At 36.8% G+C, this 17524-nt stretch overlaps 1 protein-coding gene across 19 annotated transcripts in view; it reads left to right on the top strand.

Annotated features, from left to right (window-relative positions):
• Window positions 1-17524, top strand: part of CFAP70 (cilia and flagella associated protein 70) — a 125156-nt gene that overhangs the window by 95802 nt on the left and 11830 nt on the right. For 18 of the 19 annotated variants that reach the window (XM_064594808.1, XM_064594812.1, XM_064594807.1 and 15 more), the window contains 2 exons: window positions 15629-15787; window positions 16328-16449. In XM_064594808.1, the coding sequence (XP_064450878.1) occupies window positions 15629-15787; window positions 16328-16449 (281 nt within the window). The remainder of the gene's footprint in view (window positions 1-15628; window positions 15788-16327; window positions 16450-17524) is intronic. The other variant, XM_064594814.1, reaches the window with a different exon arrangement.

Genomic DNA, 17524 nt, shown 5'->3' with positions numbered 1-17524 from the left:
GCTAGAAAACACAGTTTGTATGATTTGAAACCTTTTAAATTTATTTTGACTTGTTCTGTGGTCCAGCATGTGATCTATCTTGATAAATGTTCCATATTCACTTGAAAAGATTGTGTATTCTGCTGCTGTTGAGTGTTCTGTAGAATTTTAGTTAGGTTGAATTAGTTGATTATATGTTCAACTCTCCTATATCCTTTGTAGTTTTAGGTCTTTGGAGTTTTGTTTTAATTGTTCTTGCCTCAAGTCACATTTCTTGTAACTTTATAATCTTAGTTTTATGTTTATTTATGTTTATGTTTATTTGTTTGGATTCCATCCTTGAAAGTGATGCTAAGTAAGCATCCAGTTTTGTTTTTCTCCGTAGAGGGATCTAGTTTTCTCAAAATTGTCTATTAAACAACTGTCTTTTCTGTTTTAATTTTTTTTAATTTTTTTATTGTTATGTTAATCCCCATACATTACATCATTAGTTTTAGATGTAGTGTTCCATGATTCATTGTTTGTGCATAACACCCAGTGCTCCATGCAGAACGTGCCCTCCTCAATACCCATCACCAGGCTAACCCATCCCCCCACCCCTCTCCCCTCTAGAACCCTCAGTTTGTTTTTCAGAGTCCATCGTCTCTCATGGTTTGTCTACCCCTCCGATTTCCCCCCCTTCATTCTTCCCCTCCTGCTACCTTCTTTTTTTTTTTTTCTCTTAACATATATTGCATTATTTGTTTCAGAGGTACAGATCTGAGATTCAACAGTCTTGCACAATTCACAGCGCTTACCAGAGCACATACCCTCCCCAGTGTCTATCACCCAGTCACCCCATCCCTCCCACCCCATTCCCCACTCCAGCAACCCTCAGTTTGTTTCCTGAGATTAAGAATTCCTCATATCAGTGAGGTCATATGATACATGTCTTTCTCTGTTTGACTTATTTCGCTCAGCATAATACCCTCCAGTTCCATCCACGTCGTTGCAAATGGCAAGATCTCATTCCTTTTGATGGCTGCATAATATTCCATTGTATATATGTACCACATCTTCTTTATCCATTCATCTGTCGATGGACATCTTGGCTCTTTCCACATTTGGCTATTGTGGACATTGCTGCCATAAACATTGGGGTGCACGTACCCCTTTGGATCCCTACTTTTGTATCTTTGGGGTAAATACCCAGTAGTGCAATTGCTGGGTCATAGGGTACCTCTATTTTCAACTTTTTGAGGAACCTCCATACTGTTTTCCTGAGTGGCTGCACCAGCTTGCATTCCCACCAACAGTGTAGGAGGGTTCCCCTTTCTCCGCATCCCCACCAACATCTGTCATTTCCTGACTTGTTAATTTTAGCCATTCTGACGGGTGTGAGGTGGTATCTCACTGAGGTTTTGATTTGGATTTCCCTGATGCCGAGCGATGTTGAGCACTTTTTCATGTGTCTCTTGGCCATTTGGAATGTCTTCTTTGGAAAAATGTCTGTTCATGTCTTCTGCCCATTTCTTGATTGGATTCTTTGTTCTTTGGGTGTTGAGTTTGATGAGTTCTTTATAGATTTTGGATACTAGCCCTTTATCTGATATGTCATTTGCAAGTATCTTCGCCCATTCTGTCGGGTGTCTTTTGGTTTTGTTGACTGTTTCCTTTGCTTTGCAAAAGCTTTTAATCTTGATGAAGTCCCAATAGTTCATTTTTGCCTTTGCTTCCCTTGCCTTTGGCGATGTTTCTAGGAAGAAGTTACTGCGGCTGAGGTCGAAGAGGTTGCTGCCCGTATTCTCCTGTAGGATTTTGATGGACTCCTGTCTCACATTGAGGTCTTTCAACCATTTGGAGTCTATTTTTGTGTGTGGTGTAAGGAAATGGTCCAGTTTCATTCTTCTTCATGTGGCTATCCAATTTTCCCAACACCATTTGTTGAAGAGACTGTCTTTTTTCCATTGGACATTCTTTCCTGCTTTGTCAAAGATTAGTTGACCATAGAGTTGAGGGTCCATTTCTGGGCTCTCTATTCTGTTCCATTGATCTATGTGTCTGTTTTTGTGCCAGTACCATACTGTCTTGATGATGACAGCTTTGTAATAGAGCTGGAAGTCCGGAATTGTGATGCCGCCAGCTTTGCTTTTCTTTTTCAACATTCCTCTGGCTATGCGGGGTCTTTTCTGGTTCCATACAAATTTTAGGATTATTTGTTCCATTTCTTTGAAAAAAGTGGATGGTATTTTGATGGGGATTGGATTGAATGTGTAGATTGCTTTAGGTAGCATTGACATCTTCACAATATTTGTTCTTCCAATCCATGAACATGGCACGTTTTTCCATTTCTTTGTGTCTTCCTCAATTTCTTTTATGAGTATTTTATAGTTTTCTGAGTACAGATCCTTTGCCTCTTTGGTTAGATTTATTCCTAGGTATCTTATGGTGTTGGGTGCAATTGTAAATGGGATCGACTCCTTAATTTCTCTTTCTTCTGTCTTGTTGTTGGTGTATAGGAATGCCACTGACTTCTGTGCATTGATTTTATATCCTGCCACTTTACTGAATTCCTGTATGAGTTCTAGCAGTTTTGGGGTGGAGTCTTTGGGGTTTTCCACATAAAGTATCATATCATCTGCAAAGAGGGAGAGTTTGACTTCTTCTTTGCCGATTTGGATGCCTTTTATTTCTTTTTGTTGTCTGATTGCTGTGGCTAGGACTTCCAATACTATGTTGAATAGCAGTGGTGATAGTGGACATCCCTGCCTCGTTCCTGACCTTAGGGGGAAAGCTCTCAGTTTTTCCCCATTGAGAATGATATTCGCTGTAGGTTTTTCATAAATGGCTTTTATGATATTGAGGTATGTACCCTCTATGCCTATACTCTGAAGAGTTTTGATCAAGAAACGATGCTGCACTTTGTCAAATGCCTTTTCTGCATCTATTGAGAGGATCATATGATTCTTGTTCCTTCTTTTGTTGATGTATTGTATCACATTGATTGATTTGCAGATGTTGAACTAACCTTGCAGCCCAGGGATAAATCCCACTTGGTCGTGGTGAATAATCCTTTTAATGTACTGTTGGATCCTGTTGGCTAGTATTTTGGTGAGAATTTTTGCATCCATGTTGATCAGGGATATTGGTCTGTAGTTCTCCTTTTTAATGGGGTCTTTGTCTGGTTTTGGGATCAAGGTAATGCTGGCCTCATAAAATGAGTTTGGAAGTTTTCCTTCCATTTCTATTTTTTGGAACAGTTTCAGAAGAATAGGTATTAATTCTTCTTTAAATGTTTGGTAGAATTCCCCTGGGAAGCCATCTGGCCCTGGGCTTTTGTTATTGGGAGATTTTTGATGACTGCTTCAATTTCCTTAGTGGTTATAGGTCTGTTCAGGTTTTCTATTTCCTCCTGGTTCAGTTTTGGTAGTTGATACATCTCTAGGAATGCATCCATTTCTTCCAGGTTATCTAATTTGCTGGCGTAGAGTTGCTCATAATATGTTCTTATAATTGTTTGTATTTCTTTGGTGTTGGTTGTGATCTGTCCTCTTTCATTCATGATTTTGTTGATTTGGATCATTTCTCTTTTCTTTTTGATAAGTCTGGCCAGGGGTTTATCAATCTTGTTAATTCTTTCAAAAAACCAGCTCCTAGTTTCATTGATCTGTTCTACTGTTCTTTTGGTTTCTATTTCATTGATTTCTGCTCTGATCTTTATTATTTCTCTTCTCCTGCTGGGTTTAGGCTTTACTTGCTGTTCTTTCTCCAGCTCCTTTAGGTATAGGGTTAGGTTGTGTACTTGAGACCTTTCTTGTTTCTTGAGAAAGGCTTGTATTGCCATATACTTTCCTCTTAGGACTGCCTTTGCTGTATCCCAAAGATTTTGAATAGTTGTGTTTTCATTTTCATTGGTTTCCATGAATTTTTTAAATTCTTCTTTAATTTCCTGTTTGACCCATTCATTCTTCAGTAGGATGCTCTTTAGCCTCCATGTATTTGAGTTCTTTTCGACTTTCCTCTTGTGATTGAGTTCTAGTTTCAAAGCATTGTGGTCTGAAAATATGCAGGGAATGATCCCAATCTTTTGGTACCGGTTGAGACCTGATTAATGACCTAGGATGTGATCTATTCTGCAGAATGTTCCATGGGCACTAGAGAAGAATGTGTATTCCGTTGCTTTGGGATGGAATGTTCTGAATATGTCTGTGAAGTCCATTTGGTCCAGTGTGTCATTTAAAGTCTTTATTTTCTTCTTGATCTTTTGCTTAGACGATCTGTCCATTTCAGTGAGGGGGGTGTTAAAGTCCCCCACTATTATTGTATTGTTGTTGATGTGTTTCTTTGCTTTTGTTATTAATTGGCTTATATAATTGGCTGCTCCCATGTTAGGGGCATAGATATTTACAATTGTTAGATCTTCTTGTTGGATAGACCCTTTAAGTAGGATATAGTGTCCTTCCTCATCTCTTATTACAGTCTTTGGTTTAAAATCTAATTTGTCTGATATAAGGATTGCCACCCCAGCTTTCTTTTGGTGTCCATTAGCATGGTAAATGGTTTTCCACCCTCTCACTTTAAATCTGGGGGTGTCTTTGGGTCTAAAATGAGTCTCTTGCAGACAGCATATCGATGGGTCTTGTTTTTTGATAGCCTGTGTCTTTTGATTGGGGCATTTAGCCCATTTACATTCAGGGTAACTATTGAAAGATAGGAATTTAGTGCCATTGTATTGCCTGTAAGGTGACTGTTACTGTATATTTTCTGTGTTCCTTTCTGGTCTATGTTGCTTTTAGGCTCTCTGCTTAGAGGACCCCTTTCAAGATTTCTTGTAGGGCTGGTTTCGTGTTTGCAAATTCCTTTAGTTTTTGTTTGTCCTGGAAGCTTTTTATCTCTCCTTCAATTTTCAATGACAGCCTACCTGGATATAGTATTCTTGGCTGCATATTTTTCTCATTTAGTGCTCTGAATATATCCTGCCAGTCCTTTCTGGCCTGCCAGGTCTCTGTGGCTAGGTCTGTTGCCAATCTAATGTTTCTAGCATTGTAGGTTACATATCTCTTCTCCCAAGCTGCTTTCAGGATTTTCTCTTTGTCTCTGAGACTCGTAAGTTTTACTATTAGATGTCGGGGTGTTGACCTATTTTTATTGATTTTGAGAGGGGTTCTCTGTGCTTCCTGGATTTTGATGCCTGTTTCCTTCCCCAAATTAGGGAAATTCTCTGCTATAATTTGCTCCAATATATCTTCTGCCCCTCTCTTTCTTTCTTCTTCTTCTGGGATCCCAGTTATTCTAATGTTGTTTCGTCTTATGGTATCGCTTATCTCTCGAATTCTGCCCTCGTGATCCAGTAGTTGTTTATCTCTCTTTTTCTCAGCTTATTTTCCATCATTTGGTCCTCTATATCACTGATTCTCTCTTCTGCCTCAGTTATCCTAGCAGTTAGCGCCCCCATATTTGATTGCACCTCATTAATAGCCTTTTTGATTTCAACTTGGTTAGATTTTAGTTCTTTTACTTCTCCAGAAAGGGTTTCTCTAATAACTTCCATGCTTTTTTCAGGCCCAGCTAGTATCTTTAAAGTGATGATTCTGAACTCTAGATCTGACATCGTACTAATGTCTGTATTGAGTAGGTCCCTGGCAGTCGGTACTACCTCTTGTTCTTTTTGTTGAGGTGATTTTTTCCGTCTTGTCATTTTGTGCAGAGGAGAATAGATTAATGAGAGAACAAAATGCTAGCAGGGTAACAACGTCCCCAGAAATTATACTCTAAACAAATCAGAAAAGACCTGAAGCAGTGGGAAAAGAAAGGGAAAGAGAGAAAAAAGAAAAAGAAGAAGAAAAAAAAGATAAAGATAAAAACAAACAAAAACAGAACAAAACAAAACAAAACAAAAACAGAATGTGATCAAATATGATCAGGCTGGTATATAGATCAGTGCCACACACTAGATTTGGGTGTATTTTGGTTTGGTAGAAGAAAGTGCCTCCCAAAATTTTAAAAGAAAAACTTATATATGTACAAAAATAAGGGTTGATATGATGAAGGGATGGAATATGACTGTAAAGATGGAAATTATAAAAAATTTTATACAAGGAATTGATAAGAAGTTGTTTGAAAAAAGAAAGAAGAGGATTAAAAAAAAGGGAGAGAATGTGATCAGGCAGGGGAGTAGAAAAAAACCATACACTAGAGATTTAGGGTATATTTTGATCTGCTAGAAGAAACTATCTCAAAATTTTAAAGAGAGAACAACTTATATATATATGCCAAAGATACAGGTAACTACTATGAAGGGATAGAATATGACTCTAAAAATGAAAAATAAAAATGTTTTTTAAAAAAGGGATTGATAAGATGTTGGTTGAAAAAGGGAAAAAGAAAAATTCAAAAACAACAAAAAAAAGACAGTTAAAAAAAAATTTAACTTTGAAAGACTAAAGAATCATGGTAAAAAAGCCATGAATTCTATGTGCATTATTCCCCTAGTGCTGGAGTTCTGCCGTTCCTCATTGATCGGTAAACTTGATCTTCGCTGGCTGTTCTCGCTGATGTTCTGGGGGAGGGGCCTGTTGCCGTGGTTTCCAAATGTCTTTGCCGGAGGCGGAATTGCCCCGCCCTTGACCAGTCTGGGCTAAGTAATCTGCTTGGGTTTGCTCTCCGGAGCTTTTGTTCCCTGCAAGCTTTCCTTACAGCTTTGGAGGCAGAGAGTGAAAATGGCGGCCTCCCAATCTCTGCCCCGGAGGAGCCGAGAACTCGGGGGCCCCTGCTCCTCAGTGCGCCCCCAGAGAAAAGCCACCAGTCACTCCCGTCTCCCCGGTCTCCAGCCACACTCTGTGTTCACCAGGCCTGTGACCGCGCGTTTCTATCTCTGGCACACGACCCTGTGTGGAGTCTCCAAACCCAGCAGATCCCTGTGGTGCGCTCCCACACCGCTCCTCCCGGGGGAGGGAGGGGAGTCTCCCCGGATCTGCCGCTTGTTGGGTCCCTGCTGGAGGAGCAGTGGCCCGAGTGTGCCGCGGATCACTGTTTATGGCAATCCCGAGCTGGGAGCCCACGCCTTGGTTCCGTCTCTGCAGCCGGCTTCCCTGCTCCTATCCCTGGGAGCTCTGCCGCACTCGGGCACCCTCAGTCTTTCTGTGACCCCGAGGGTCCTGAGACCACACTGTCCCACGAGGGTTCCACCCCCCGCTTAGCCACCGGAGTGACGTCCCTCAGCAGAGCTGACTTCTAAAAGTTCCGATTTTGTGCTCCGCGGCTCTATCACTTGCCAGAAGCGGCGGACAGAGGCCCCTCCCCTGCCGTCTATCCTCCCGAATATCGCCTCGGATTCACTTCTCCGCACGTCCTACCTTCCAGAAAGTGGTCGCTTTTCTGTTCAGAGAGTTGTTGGTATTCTTTTCTTCGATCTCCTGTTGGGTTTGTAGGTGTTCAGAATGGTTTGATCCCTATCCAGCTGAATTCCTGAGAGGAGACGAAATCCAGGTCTCCTACTCCCTGTTTTAATTTAAGGTATATGTCTCCAAGCTTTTTATTCTGTCTTACTGGTCTGATCTTCAAACAATATTGTATTCTTTTTATTGCTGTGGTATTGTAGTATGCCTTAATATCTGGTATACCAGGTTCTCCCATTTACTTGCCTTTTTATACCTGACTTACCTATTCATGGATCTTTATTTATCCATATGGATTTTATAGTGTTTATCAAATACATAAACAATCTAGTTGCAATTTTTATTTGGACCCTACTGAACTTACAAATAATTTTAGGGATAATTAACATCTTTATGTTATTAAACCATTCTATCCAAGTATGTGGAGGGCCTGTCCATATCCTCAGATCATCTGTGTCCTTTATCAAAGTTTTAACATTTTTTTCCAACGAGGCTCTGTTTAAGTAATTCATAAAAACTTTATAGATACCATTGCTACCATAAAGTATCTTATTTTAATTATATTTTCTTGTTGGCTATTGCTGGCATTTTTTTAGTGTATGCTATTGATTTTGACATTTTAGATTTTAGTGTATACTATTGTTTTTTAGATTGAGTTTATATATGATAATCTTATTAGACTTTTATTGATTTAATAGATTATTAATTCTATTGTTTTTTTTCTAGACTATGATTACCATATCATCTGCTATTAACAATAATGATAGCATTACCTTTTCCCTCCCAATCATCATACTACTCATGTCTTCTTACTATCTCCAATAATATGTTATATATTAGTTGTGGTGGTCAACCGTGTCTTCTTTCCCTTCTTAATGGGAATGAATTTAAAATTTATCAATTAAATATAAAATATTCTGTCTCACGTTGAGGTATTTCATCCATGAGCAGACACTTCTCCAAAGAAGACATACAAATGGTTAACAGACACATGAAAAAATGTTCATCATTAGGGAAATTCAAATCAAAACCACATTGAGATACCACCTTACACCAGTTAGAATGTCAAAAACTGACAAGGCAAGAAACAACAAATGTTGGAGAGGTTGTGAAGAAAGGGGAACCCTCTTACACTGTTGGTGGGAATGCAAGTTGGTACAGCCACTTTGGAAAACTGTGGAGGTTCCTCAAAAATTTAAAAATAGAGCTACCCTATGACCCAGCAATTGCTCTCCTGGGTATTTACCCCAAAGACACAGATGTAGTGAAAAGAAGGGCCATATGTACCCCAATGTTCGTAGCAGCAATGTCCACAATAGCCAAACTGGAAAGAGCGGAGATGCCCTTTAACAGATGAATGGATAAAGAAGATGTGGTCCATATATACAATGGAATATTACTCAGCCATCAGAAAGGATGAATACCCAACTTTTACACCCACATGGATGGGACTAGAGGAGATTATGCTAAGTGAAATAAGCAGAGAAAGTCAATTATCATATGGTTTCACTTATTTGTGGAACATAAGGTATAGCATGGAGGACATTAGGAGAAGGGAGGGAAAAATGAAGTGGGGGAAATCGGAGGGAGAGGCGAACCATGAGAGACTATGGACTCCTGGAAACAAACTGAGGGTTTTTGAGGGGAGGAGTTTGGGGGGATGGGTTAGCCCGGTAATAGGTATTAAGGAGAGCATGTACTGCATGGAGCACTGGGTATTATACGAAAACAATAAATCGTGGATCACTACATCAAAAACTAGTGATATATTGCATGGTGACTAACATAACATAATAAAATAAAATAAAATAAAAAACAAAAATAAAATATTCTGTAAGCTTTTTCTAAAACACTTTTATGGAATTAAGGAGGATCCCTTCTGTTCCTAGTTTTCAAAGAATTTTTTCTTCATTCATAGGTGCTGGACTTTATCAAATTCTTTTTCTGCATCAGTTGAAAAAAATAAAATGATTTTGAACTACATTGATAGATTTCTTTTATATTGAACAATCCTTGCATTCAAGGCATAAATCCTACTTGATTATAATGCATTAATTTTTAATATACCTTTGGATTTGAGTAGCCAAACTTTATTTTGGATCTTTGCATCTATGTTAATGGAATAGCCTATAATGTTATTTTGTCATCTAGTTTTATAATCAAGATTATTAGGCAGTTTTGTTCCTTTGCTATTCTTTATCAACTTATATATGTTAGGAATTGATTTTGACTTGAAAATTTGACAGAACTCAACCAATAAAGTAACCAGGACCTGGGTTTTTGGCAGGAAAAAGTGTCTGACTACCATTTCATTTTCTTAATATTTATGTTCTTTATTTCTTATTTTGTTATTCATGGCACTTTATACTTTTTAGGAATTCATCAATTTCATCTGGGTTTTTTAATTTTAAAAGTTTATATTAATCAGTTATTTTTAATACACTTCATTTTTAGAGGAGTTTTAGGTTCACAGCAACTTTGAAAGGAAGGTTTAGAGAGTTTTCATATACCCCTGTTCCTACACATGGGCAGTCTCTCCTATTATTAACCTTCCTGATGACATAAGATGAGAAGTATCTTATCATATGCTTATGTGCCATTTATAGATCTTTGATGATGTATATATTAAGGTCTTTGGCCATTTTTTAATCAGGTTTTTGTTTTCTTATTGTTGAGTTTTACGAGTTTTTAGTATATTTTTTAACTGAGATATAAATGACATATAATATTAGTTTCAGGTGTACAACATAATGATTCAACATTTGTACATATTGCAAAATGATCACCACAATAAGACTACTTAGCATTCATCACTTCACACAGTTACAATTTTTTGCTTTTGATGAGAACTTTTAAGATCTACTCTCTTAGCAATTTTCAAATATACAATAGAGTATTATTAATTATAGTCACCATGATGTACATTACCTAATTTGTTTATTTTTTAATTGGAAGTTTGTACCTTTTGGCCACCTTCACCCATTTCACCTACCCCTATTCCCTGTTTCTGGCAACCATGAATCTGTTCTTTGTATCTATACTTTCAAAGCTGTTTTTTTTTGTTTTTGTTTTTGTTTATTTTATATTCCACATACAAGTGAGATCATATGGTGTTTGTCTTTCTCTGTCTGACTTATTTCACTTAGCATAATGTCCTCATGGTCCATTCATGTTGTTACAAATGGCAATATTTCATTCTTTTTTATGGCTGAATAATATTCCATTGTATATATGTACACCACATTTTCTTTATCCATTCATCCATTGATGGATACTTAGTTGGCTTTCATGTCTTGGCTACTGTAAATAATGCTGCAATGAACATGGGAGTGTACATATATCTTTTCAAGTTATTGTTTTCATTTCCTTTGGAAAATACCCAGAAGTGAAATTTCTTGATCATATGGATATTTCTAGTTTTAATTTTTTGAGGAAACTCCATACTGTTTTCCATAGTGGCTGCATCAATTTACATTCCCAGCCACAGTACACAAGGGTTCCCTTTTCTCCATATCCTCCCCAACACTTGTTATTTTTTGTCTTTTTTATGATAACCATTCTAGCAGGTGTGAGGTGATATCTCATTGTGGTTATGATAGGCATTTACCTGATGATTAGTGATGTTGAGCATCTTTTTATGTGTCTGTTGACCATTTGTATATCTTCGGAGAAATGTCTATTCAGATCCTCGGCTCATTTTTAAAATCAGATTTTTTTTTGCTACTGAGTTATAGGAGTTCTTTATATATTTTGAATATTAACTCTTTATCAGATATATGATTTGCAAATATTTTCTCCCATTCAGTATGTTGCCTTTTCATTTTTTCGTAGGCTTCCTCTGCTGTACAGAAACTTTTTAGTTTTGTATAGCCCCACTTGTTGATTTTTGCTTTTGTAACCTAACAATGTGTATCTTGATTATGGTAGTGTTTAATAGAATTTATAAATGGGATAAAATTGCTTAGGACTACACACACACATATACACAAATGCATATGAAAACTGGCAAAACCAGAATGAGGTCTTTAGTGCATTTAAGTTTTGTACCAATATCAGTTTCCTGGTTTTGATATTATACCATACTATAGTTGTATAAGATGTCACCATTGAACAGAAGTTGGTAAAGGGTACATGGGACTATATGCTCTATGTTTGCAATTTCCTGTGCATCTATAATTATTTCAAAATAAAGAGTTAAAAAGTCCTTAGAAGTAGCAATTGAGAGCACTTATGTGGAGTCTCAAAATATAAAGCTCCATGTAAATTGAAGACAACAACAAGAACAACCTAAAAAAGGTAATATTCAAAACTTATCACTTCTTGGGGCGCCTGGGTGGCTCAGTTATTAAGCATCTGCCTTTGGCTCAGGTCATGATCCCAGGGTCCTGGGATCGAGCCCCGCATCGGGCTCCCTGCTCAGCGGGAGGCCTGCTTCTCCCTCTCCTGCTCCCCCTGCTTGTGTTCCCTCTCTCGCTGTGTCTCTCTCTGTCAAATAAATAAATAAAACTTTAAAAAAAACCCAAAACTTATCACTTCTTTATTATTTTACTACATTTTATTATCATCTCTGCTGTTGAAGTTATTTATATATAATTGTATTCTTATATAGAAATACTATGTAATGGTATGCTCTTGTGCATCTCTTCCTAACTCTGCATTCAGTGATGTAACATTGGCTGCTTGAAATCGGCTATGATAGGAGAATTTATATCATGGAAATCAGCAAACACTACAAACCAGTCTTCAATATATCCAAAACCCATTTATGGAACATTTACCAGCTCATCATTTGATATATAGGAAAACTTCAAGTATTTATAAATTAAACAATATGCTTCTAAATAACCCATAGATCAAAGAAGAAATCACAAAATAGTTTGAACTGAATGATAACACTTCAAAATGTGTAAGATGAACTAAATTAGTTCCAAGAGGGAAATTTATAGCTTCAAATACCTCTATTAAAAAATAAGAAAGGTCTAAAATCAGTTATCTAAGATTCTACCTTAAGAAGCTAAAAAATAAATGAAATTAAACCCAAAGTAAGTAAAAGGAAAAAAATAATAAAAATCAGAGTAGAAATTGATGAAATAGAAAGTAGACAAGAATAGAGAAAATTGAGACCAATAGCAGATTCCTTGAAAAGATCAATTAAATAGATGAATATGATTAGAAAAAAAAAAAAGAGAAGATACATAGTACCAATATCAGGAATGAAAGAGGGGACACCTCTGCAGATCTTATAGATATTAGAAAGATAATAAGGGAAATTATTAATAACTTAATGCCAATAAATTTGAATGTAATGTAAATACCTTGACAGACATACAAAGCTTACTCAGGAAGAAAGAGAAAATCTGAATAGTCCTACTCGCATAAGGAAGTTAAATATGTAATTAAAAAAGAAAAGACAAAGAAAACTCCAGGCCTACCCCATTCCTACCATAGACTCAGAAAATATAAGAGGGGATACTTCCCACAGTTTGACCATAGTTATCACTGTGATATTCAAAACCAGACAAAGCCATCCCAAGAAGAGTACATATCAATAGCCTTCATGAACCTAGATACAAAAATTCTTTTTTTTTTTTTAAAGATTTATTTATTTATTTGAGAGAGCGAGAAGGAGAGACAGAGAGCATGAGAGGGGGGAGGGTCACAGGGAGAAGCAGACTCCCTGCCGAGCAGGGAGCCCGATGCGGGACTCGATCCCGGGACTCCAGGATCATGACCTGAGCCGAAGGCAGTTGCTTAACCAACTGAGCCACCCAGGCGCTCCTAGATACAAAAATTCTTAACAAATATTACTACATAAAATTTAGCTATATAAAAGATAATAATATCCAATTGAATTAAGTTTGTAAGCTTGGTCTTACATTTGAAAATCAATGCAATTTACCACTAGAATAGCTAAATTGTTTTAAAAATTGATAACACTAAGTTATGGCAAGGATGTAGAGTAGCTGGAATTCTCAAACATTTGTGGTGGGAGTGCCAAATGGCAACAGCCACTTGGAAAAGCTGGCAGTTTAAAACTAGTTAAACACACATGTGCCAGTAATTTCACTCCTAGCTATTCACCCAAGAGAAATGGAAACATTGCAAAGATTTGTACACAAATATTCATAGCAAATTTATGTATAGCAGGGAAAAACTAGAAACAATCCAACTGCCTATCAATAGATGAAGGTATAATAAATTTTCTCTTATCTACACAATCAAAAACCACTCAACAATAAAAAAGAAACAAATTACTGATACATACAACATGGATGAATCTCAGAAACATTATGCTAAGTGAATAAGCCAGATGCAAAAGAGTACATATTATATGATTCCATTAAATGAAATTATAGAAAAGGCAAAACTAACCTGTATTGATAGAAAGCAGATTAATGGTTGCCTTGGGCTGGGAGTTGAGGATTAACTTCAAAGAACACAGGGGAGCTTTTTGGGATATTAGAAATCTTTTGTATCTTAATTGTGATGGTGATTACATAAATGTATACATTTGTTAAAATGCACTGAAGTATATACTTAAAAGGGAACATTTTATTATATGTAAATTATACCTCAGAAAAGTTGAATATTAATATTTTTCACTAAGATCATCACTTACTCCTCAATCATCAGTCTGAAGTATTTAACCACCCTCTCCTTCCTGAAATACAGGTGGCATTGCCTCCTACATCTCCCAACAGTTTGGGTTTCCTTTGTTAGCCTCTCTTTCTTCTCTACTCATTAGAGGTAATCATCTCCCAATAATATAGTCTTACTTTCTAAGAGCTCACCTGTGCTCACAGTTCCCATTTTACTACTGATAACTCTCAAATTTCTATATTTAGCCCTGACATCCTTCCAGAACCCAGGAGCTGGATTTTTCTACTAGTAAACTCAACTCCTTATCTCCCAAATTGACTCTACATTGCTGTATTAAGCACCCAAGCTCATGATCTCAAAGTCATCCCTGTTTCCTCTTCCTTTCTAGATTGAACTTCCCCCATCCCTATTTCAGGTTAATTCTCAAGACTATCTGGTTCTCTTTCAAAATGTTCCTTGCATCTTCCCTTTAAACTTCCACTACTCTTCATTACCATATATCTAGATTGTTGTAACAGCCTTGTTACAAACCTCTTTGTAGTACCTCTGTACTTTTTTCTCCTTGCTACATAGCACTGCTAGAGTAATCTTCATAAGATATCACTTTCATTTTCTAATTTTTCTGTTCAAAACTCTTGTTTTCTCCTTTTGTCTACAGAAGAAAAATCCTAACATTAAAATGTCAGTAGTCTAGCCCCAACCAGTCTTTCCCTTAATTTTCTCTATGTAATCCTCAATACCCATTAAAATAATTAGCTCACTACTTCTGTGCTTTTTCCAATAGCATGCTCTCAGCCTTAAATGCCCCTCCCCCTCTACCTATCTAACTTCCAGCCGTTTTCAAAGCCATGTCTTTTGCTCTAGCTGAGGGTGACCTCTTCTGATTGGGAGCCAACTGGCACTGTTCATTTCCTGCCTGGCATTGCTTTTTATTTTTACTCATCAAACATTTATTTATTTGAGAGGCAGCAAGACATGTTCAAGAGCTTCAGCAAATTATTTAACTTCTCTATGATTCACTTTTGTTTAAAGGAGCATAGCGAATGTTGTGAAAAATAAATGAAATTATACATTAAGGTTTTTAGTACAATTTTTAGTACAATTCCTGGCATATAGTCATGCTCAAATATAGCTACTTAAAATGATGATGATGGTGATTTTTGAACACTAAGATGAACAGAATTCCTGTCCTTCAAGAGTTTTAATTTAATCTAAAAATATATTAACCTTCTCATTCGGATTCGTGACATTCTGGGCTTAGCAAATAACTTTTATAATAGGTATTTGTTTGACATCATTATGACTTAGGCTAGCAGCAGGGTTAGACCTAGGGGTCATAGTTGTAGAAGTTGTGCTGTCAGTTTAGCTTGTAATCTTTAAATTATTCAGAAATAGAAAAAGTCTGGGTCACCTGGCTGGCTCAGTCAGTGGAGCATGTGACTCTTGATTTCAGGGTCATAAGTTCAAGCCCCATATTGGGTGTAGAGATTACTTAAAAATAAAATCTTTAAAAAATATATAAAAAGTCAATAAAACAAGTCTGTCCATGCAATATTTAGGAAATATGTTTCTTATGCTTTGAAAATAATTGTATTTTATCTCCTGTAATAACCTTTTAATATCCAATGTAGGAAGGGTCTTTTTTTTTCCTCATTAAAGTTTAATCAATTTAGGACCAGGAGCTCCATCATCCATTCTAGATGACTTTCTTGAAGAATCTTCCAAACTGCAGTCTGACTCACGAGAACACATTTTACCCACACAATCTCAGGATCGAACTGTCACCCAAAAACCATCCAACATACTTATAAAGGAGATACCAGTGAAAAAAGGTACTTAGGAATAAAGATTTCCACTTGAAAGAAGGGCATAAACAAACTAGACAAGGATGAAAACTCTTATGATTACCAAAATGGCAATCTTAACTTGTTTAAAGTTGATTAGTGTGTCATATTGCCTAAGTTCCTTCATATGAGGCTAGGCTCTGATAATCCTAACTCAGTTGTGCAACCCTTTCAATAAGCAAGGATTTATATTTAGCTCAGAGAAGTGGCTAACTATAGACTTACGATTTTCTAACAATGATTCTTCATTTTTAGAATATCTACAGGTTGTGTTTCACATCCAGGAACCATTTAATTTGGTTGTAACTTGCATTTGGAACCACCAGTAGACTAACCTTGAGAACTTTTGAGATCTTTGGGGACCACTGATATAAAGGAATCTGTTGCTTTTCAGATTGTAACCTCTCTCATATATTAGATTAGAATACTCTCCTTGCTCATTGGTAGTAATGTAGCTCACTGTCTGAGCTTCTGACATTTTTTTCCCTTTAAATCTAATCATCTATTCTTTTAATAAAATGTTTTCAGAAACATCAAAATGTCAAGATTCATCAACCTTTTTGCATCCTAGCCCTCATGGTGTTTCCCAAACTCCTGCCACCATCTTCATGGAGACCATACGTTTCTTGATGAAAGTCAATGCTGTTCAGGTCAGAATATTTGGAAAAGGGCAAGTAGATGGAAAAATTTTAGTGAACTGCTTATTCAATCCATAGTGGTATCTTCCTAAGCTTTAATATGTATGATGAAGAAATCAAATATGCTTTTGAGAGCACACTATAGGTCTAATGGTGTGAACATCCAAATGTGAACCACTCTACAGAGAGCATCAGAACACCTCACTGCAAACTGCTCCCTCAGAATACCAGCAGAGCAAAATTGAACTCTAAAGGCTTATGTAGCCTGATGTCACAATAAAGTGACTCCTATTATGTGAGTGTTGGGGGTTCACAGGCACCTAATCATATCTTTCTTCCTTTCTAGGTTGTAAACAATTAGATACATGGTGCTATGTAGAGAATAAAAATATTAAATTTTTTTTTATCTGTATAACTGGGCTGGAGATGTGACTAGCCCCAGATTTGACTTACCCATACAGTCATAGGTAGAACTACTGGAGAATTTTCCCTACTGCCAGAGAAGAAGAGCATCCTGTGAGGTCTACCTACCACATGGGAAACAAGAAATATATCCATGAAGCAAGCAGTAGGAGAGAGAGTAAGATCCAGGAACCAGGAGAGTTGGCCCTGATCCTGCAGAGTGCATGTTCCACCTGAGGGTGGCAAGCTCAAGAAAGGGCAAGAATTATGACCTGGCTAGGAGTGGGCCACATTAAATAGGAACTTTTTTTTTAATTTAAATATATGAGTTTATAAATTCTCCAATCGTCCATGCTGAGTATTTTCCATAAATGAGAGCATTTCAGTTTTTAGTTTTGCTAATTGTGTTTAAGCTTGGTCATAACAAATGCAAAAACTTACTACATAAAAAAACCCCAATAATTTATAAACTTTGTTTCTTTAAGTGGCTAGTTCAATACATTGTAAATATTTCTTGATTAAAAACAAGACCTCTACTGTCAAACCTTATGCTGTTAACAATTTTTAATGTATGAAATCTAAATTCTGCCAATTATATATAATTAGATATATTTCTTAGATCAAAGTTGTGGCTAAACTCACTTTTAAAATTTAAGGTTCCAAGCAGTGGGGTTGGTTTTCTCAA

Source organism: Mirounga angustirostris, unplaced genomic scaffold (genome assembly GCF_029215605.1).
Source record: "Mirounga angustirostris isolate CCGP_5_RB_7025 unplaced genomic scaffold, mMirAng1.0.hap1 SCAF_6, whole genome shotgun sequence".
In the NCBI taxonomy this organism is placed as follows: domain Eukaryota; kingdom Metazoa; phylum Chordata; class Mammalia; order Carnivora; family Phocidae; genus Mirounga; species Mirounga angustirostris.
The sequence above is the reverse complement of the archived record's forward strand: the minus strand, read 5'-3'. Positions and strand labels throughout refer to the sequence as shown.